Below are 5,661 nucleotides of genomic sequence, written 5' to 3' on the forward strand. Positions count from 1 at the left end.
TGTTTTTTAAGGGAAAGAGAGAGAGAGAGAGAGAGAGAGAGAGAGAGGTGGGACCTTTTTTATTTTTTTAATTGTTAAAATAAGTAAATAAATATTAAATTTTAAGAATAATGAAAGAAAAATGAAAAATAAATACCCCAAGGGTATTATAGTCATTTCAATTTTCGGAGGGACCATTTTCACATACAAACCACTCCAAAAGGACTACGAAACCAAAAAAATCACTGTTTGGATTAAAACCCCAAAAATTTGCATATCACAGGGACCATTTTTGCAATTTTGTCTTTTATATAATATGTCTTGTAGGGCAAGCTCAGTAAACGAGCAGGTTACATGGCAGCTTAGGTGGATTAATTTCGATAACGTACCTTATATGATGACTAGGATAATGTTAAACGGCTCAACCCTTCCACTTTGAACAAAATGGCTTTAAAAACTATTTTCTAAGTCTTGGTTCCTCTCAAGTGTGAAAAAAAAAAAACAATAAGGACCATTTAAACCATAACTAGAAAGATGATTGGGTCAGAGCGACATTCACCCTATATAAAAATAGACAAGAAAGGAGGGTTGCCAAAGTCCAAAACTCGAAGAGGTTCCTTTCGATACTCTTATGGTATTTTTTGTACTAAAAAAAATTTTATATTTTTTGTACATTTATAAAACTGTCGCCTTTTTAACCATTTTCCCATTATATTTTAATAAACATATTTTATTTGCACAAAATCATACAAAATGTTACAATATTACTTTGGTTACTTGACCCATCCTTCCACAACAACATTTTGCCAAACAAGATCTGTATCGACACCCAAATATTTTAAAATTTTATTGAATCTTTGCACATCCAAAAAGTTTGTTGAAATTCTATCAATTTTTTGTCTAAGTGTAATCCCAAATTTATCAAAGGAACTGAAACACCTTGACATTTCTTCATAACAAAACCTCGTGATGTTTGTACACCACTTGAACAAAAAAATCTCATATTTAACAAATTTAAAGAAAGAAACTATTTACCACTTCTTCTGGACAGTGTGTCTGTATTTTAAAAGTTGAAAGAATGCACATTCTAAAGCACTTAAGATATGGACAAAGATTAAAAAAGATCAGGATATTGCTACCAAAAAGAAAAACTCAAAAGGTCAAAAAAAATGCACAAACCCATAAGATATGATCTCAATGGCATTATGGTAAAATAAGCTGTTACACACAAAGTAATCATCCCAACTCGAACAATATCTAACCAGACTCAAACTATGTCCCAGCCTTTCTACGGCCAACACGAGCCACAAAACCAGCCTTGATTTGAGCAACAGATCTTCCAGAACCACACTATAAAAGATACACATAAAAAATAATTAGGGATTTCAAAGCACACATGTTTATTAATATCTTTTTCAATAAAAAATAAAACAACTAAGATCATTTAGTTCAATAAATAAATTTAAAAATCCAAAAGGGCCTCAGAAATCTTAGGAGTTGTTTCTTCATTGTGAATAATCAGACAATGTAGGCAAAAGTTTTATTCATCACAGGCCATTACTAATATATATTACAACACACTTATATAGCAATCTCTAATTTCCTCTTCATTGTAAATAATCAGAGATTTTTGGAAGAAAAAAAAGCCTCAGAAATCTCTAGTTTTCTCTTCATTGTAAATAATCAGACAATGTAGGCAAAACTTTTATGCATCACAGGCTTTTACTTTACATAATACGTATCGAATGTGTGAGAACGAGAGTGAATAAATGTATATAATCAAAAAGGCCTCAGAAGTAGATGATTTTTTTCTTCATGTTAGATATAATCAGACAATGTAGGCAATAGTTTTATTCATCACAGGCCTTTACTAATAGATCATATAGTATGCATGTCACTATTATGATTGGGTAGACTTTTCAAAATACAAAGCAAGAAAAGCAAAGAGGATAGAATAACAAATAAATCATCGAAAGTACAAAACGCCTCAGAAATCTATAATTTTCTCTTCATTGTATAAACAAATCAGACAATGTAGGCAAATTTTCTATTCATCACAGGCATCCACTGTAGTGTGTGTATGTGTGTGTCAAAAAATGTAGGTGAAATGTTAAAAAAATACCTTTTCACATCTGAGAAAGAAGAGCCGATTCTCCTTTGAAAGAATTGTGTCTGGACTCTTGCAACCATTGCAGATGACATACTCATCTGTAAAACAGAAATTAATCAGCAAATTGACTTATTTTGTTATAATCAATTAATAATTAAAGACATGTAACAAATAGGCTCTCAAGTTTTTGATAACTTACTGACATATCGCCTCAGAATCCCCTCAAAATTTTTTGGAGCAAATCTTCCCTTCACAACCAATCTTTGCTGTCCATCAAGTGATCCACTTGTACCCAATTCTGCCAGCAAGAAGGTCATAACATGCTCTGGCTGCCTATGCATTCTGCAAGAAATGAATGTATGATTCATTATAATGTTAAAAAGATTTTTCTTTTTATAAAAAAATGAAAAATGTGATCATAATTAACTTACGATTTGCAAAGGTCCATAAAATTCACAAAGACAGTCTTTTTTGTTCCTTCACGAAGAACTTGTGGTGGCCTCATGACTGTTCTTCTTCTATCTCCAGCAAGCTCAGGGTTATTCTCACGAAGAATATGGAACACTCTCCCCAAAAGCTGAATCAAAAACAATAAACAAAAATATGAATTAGAATTAAATTTTTGAAAATAAAGTGTAGTAAGAAGAATTACATACCTCTTCATATATGTAGTCACGATCAGTCCCTTCCCATGGAAGTTTTTGTTCTTGTAGAACAATTCCTTCTCCTTCCTCATCTTCTCCAATAGGATCTAGAAAACATACAGAGCAAATGTTCGAGCATTCATTCAAAAAGATAAAACATAATGAAAGATGTTGTCTTGATTAAATAAGCTTCTTACAGTCAACATCTTCCCCTTCATTTTCTTTCTCTTCTTCCAAAGGGATAGTTTCAGCCTAAAACAATTATAAGAATCTTGAATCAGAAATTTGATGAGAACTTATATCCAATATAGTTATAGAGAACCAGGCTAACCTGCTTCTTTTTCTTCTTTTTTAAACCAGTAAATGAGGGTTCAAGACCTTCAGAAACTGCATGTCAAGAATATTCTTGATTATAACTCACTCAAAGATAAAAGATATGATTCGTTTGTGTAGAATGTGTTTGTGTGTTGGTTGCCAAATTAATCACCTGAGAGGCTTTCAGTTTTCTCAGCTAACTGTTCCACAGGACCATCAGCAGGATCATGGATCACGACCTTCTTCTTCTTCTTCTTTTTTGAAGGGTCAAAAGGAGCAAGCTGCATCAAAGTAGCTTTGTCAGTTAAAGCAATCTTTCAAAGAACCATTAAAATGATTGCATGACTAATGTAAATAGAGGCAATAAACGTCAAACGTGTGACTAGAGCAAGAACGAAGAAGGAATCAGGATTTTAACATGAAATATCATGGAGATATCAACGCAAATGCAGTAGCAAATGTAATCGATTGAAATCAAAGAGAACAATGATAAATTTAAAAGATTAGGAAATAGTTACATCAGTTGCCTCCTCCTTCATCTCAATTTGGTTTTCTTCCTCTGCCATTTTGATCAAATCTGAACGATCCTCGATTTAAAACTTTCCTGGTCGAGTGAAACATAAACAAATGTAAACACAATATTGTAAGTAGTAACCAATAACACATGTAAACATTCCAATAGCTACCACACATAAAACCTAATAAGTGTATTTCAACGACCGAGACAAATTAACTATAAAACCCAATGTTAGCCGCAAAGATCGTGATGTCAGTAAAACATCTACTATTTGGAAAATTCGAATCCAATCAAACAAAGTTAACCAAAGAAAGACGATAACACAGCTCGTACAAACAGATGAGATATTACTTCAAGCTCAAAACAGGCATCAACTAATTTCGGACGATAAACCCTACTTTTGACAGACAGTAGATCCCTAAAATTGGTATAATCGATCGAGATTCAACGATAAGAAGATATAATAAACAGCAACCATTAGTATATGGGAAAATTAAGAGGGTGAATAGATTAAGAATACCGTCAAGATCGAAATTCTCTTTGTTCCGGCCGAAGATGATCTGCAATTTTTCGATGAAAGCTGCGTTACTACATTGCGGCTCCGTAAAGGCGTATATATAGTAAGATTATTTAGGGCACCCTGTTTTGAACTTGATTCTTTTTTTCTTTTTTTCCTTTTTTTTTTTTTTTTTTTTTTTATTAATATTTGTATGGTTAAATAATACGAAAATAACTTAGGAAGCTAACAAAGTGTTGGACTTGTTCTCATTTTATCTCTTATTATACCATTGAACTTATTATTCATGCTCATCAAAACCCTCACGGTCGGTTGTTGTAGGTTACTGCTTATGTGGCTATTACATGGTATTATGTGGCATCGACTTGGCTTATTAAATGCAAGTCATATGATATTAAGTTGTTATATGCGTCATTCTAATCAATTATGCCCTAGATTTACATGGTTGCTTCTTCTTCTTCTTCTATCTCTTCCAAACGAAATGCTGAATTTCAACATGAAAATCCTTGTGATTGTAGGTTACCATCTCGCGTATGAACTTTACGAGCTAAAGACAATCTGGGAAAAAAAATAAGATTGTGTCCTAACTCCATGGTAAATCAAATGTTTTTACTTTTTGGATTAATTTTTTCTTTTTTCAATAATGAATGACCAAAATGCAAGTTCTATGAGTGGTTGGAGCCTAAAACACCTAAAAATGAAGCTAGTTCTCGGAAGGACCAAAAAGAACTGTGCGATTTAACCCTCAAAGTTTCTACATTGGAAAACGAGATCAGCATTTGCAAGATGAATATGGAACAATAAATTTTGGTTGTTAGACAAGAGTTTGAAAATTTCAAATGGAAGTTATTTACTCATAAAATTCTGATGATTATGTTGTTTTTGTTGTTTGTGTTTAAGTAGTAGTTAGTGAAGTTGTATTCAAAGACTAAATTTTATTAGAAAATAAAATTTGGCTTAATGTTGTATTTTGTTTGTTGTATCAAGAGTAAGTCTTGTTGATTAATGATAGTTTGATGTTTTGACTGGTATTAAATAAATATTAATATGGTAAATATGTTAGTGGATTGGACATGATGCAGGGGTAAAATGGTACAGATTAAGCATATCAACAATCAATTGTTAATGTCTTGATTACGTTGGTGAACTGAATATGATTCGTGTTAGTGAAATAAATATGATCCACTGGTAAAATGGTCCAGATTAACCACAACAACAGCGTCAAACATTTCTTAATGTACTTTGACTTATTTGAAACGATCCATGGGTAAATAACCAAACACCAAAGCATATAATATAGATAAAAGACAAACTTGTAAGATTCCATTAGCGTGTGCACCATTGCAAAAGTTGTACCCACATTTGTCCTAATATGTCAAAAGATGTGCCATGACTGAAATTTTTCCTAATTACATAATTAAAAGATTAAAATTTGTCTTCCCAAAAATATTAAATCATAAAACCATTCCAACACCATTGGGTGGTGATCAGTGCTTCTTTCTTCAAACCCTTCTTCCTCAACCCTATCTTGGTAATTCTTTTTTGAGTATTTCTGTATCCTCTTCCCAGTTGCAACCGG

General features: G+C 32.3%; 1 protein-coding gene and 4 non-coding genes across 5 annotated transcripts; all 5 read right to left on the reverse strand.

Annotated features, from left to right (window-relative positions):
* Positions 1-1,161: 1,161 nt before the first annotated feature.
* On the reverse strand, positions 1,162-4,193 carry LOC145048374 (eukaryotic translation initiation factor 2 beta subunit). Its single transcript, XM_078996839.1, has 10 exons — positions 4,086-4,193; positions 3,567-3,652; positions 3,221-3,329; positions 3,065-3,120; positions 2,931-2,985; positions 2,746-2,840; positions 2,521-2,666; positions 2,289-2,431; positions 2,102-2,187; positions 1,162-1,329 (listed from the first exon to the last, which is right to left on the reverse strand). The coding sequence occupies exons 2-10, from the start codon at positions 3,612-3,614 to the stop codon at positions 1,252-1,254; spliced, it is 816 nt and encodes a 271-aa protein (XP_078852965.1). The 5' UTR covers positions 3,615-3,652; positions 4,086-4,193; the 3' UTR covers positions 1,162-1,251.
* Positions 1,454-1,538, reverse strand: LOC144999281 (small nucleolar RNA SNORD34). Its single transcript, XR_013660795.1, has one exon. It is a non-coding gene; the product is annotated as a small nucleolar RNA SNORD34 (small nucleolar RNA).
* Positions 1,621-1,703, reverse strand: LOC144999279 (small nucleolar RNA SNORD34). Its single transcript, XR_013660793.1, has one exon. It is a non-coding gene; the product is annotated as a small nucleolar RNA SNORD34 (small nucleolar RNA).
* LOC144999280 (small nucleolar RNA SNORD34) lies at positions 1,763-1,848 on the reverse strand. The gene has a single exon (XR_013660794.1). It is a non-coding gene; the product is annotated as a small nucleolar RNA SNORD34 (small nucleolar RNA).
* LOC144999282 (small nucleolar RNA SNORD34) lies at positions 1,960-2,045 on the reverse strand. Its single transcript, XR_013660796.1, has one exon. It is a non-coding gene; the product is annotated as a small nucleolar RNA SNORD34 (small nucleolar RNA).
* Positions 4,194-5,661: the final 1,468 nt, after the last annotated feature.

Source organism: Lactuca saligna, chromosome 5 (genome assembly GCF_052625555.1).
Source record: "Lactuca saligna cultivar CGN05327 chromosome 5, ASM5262555v1, whole genome shotgun sequence".
Classification (NCBI taxonomy): Eukaryota; Viridiplantae; Streptophyta; class Magnoliopsida; order Asterales; family Asteraceae; genus Lactuca; species Lactuca saligna.

Coding starts and splice junctions, on each gene's coding strand:
- LOC145048374 (XM_078996839.1), bottom strand. CDS start 3,614: ATGGCAGAGGAAGAAAACCAAATTGAGATGAAGGAGGAGGCAACTGAT. Junction 2,986..3,064: donor AAAAGAAGAAAAAGAAGCAG/GTTAGCCTGGTT, acceptor TAATTGTTTTAG/GCTGAAACTATCCCTTTGGA. Junction 2,841..2,930: donor TGAAGGGGAAGATGTTGACT/GTAAGAAGCTTA, acceptor TATGTTTTCTAG/ATCCTATTGGAGAAGATGAG.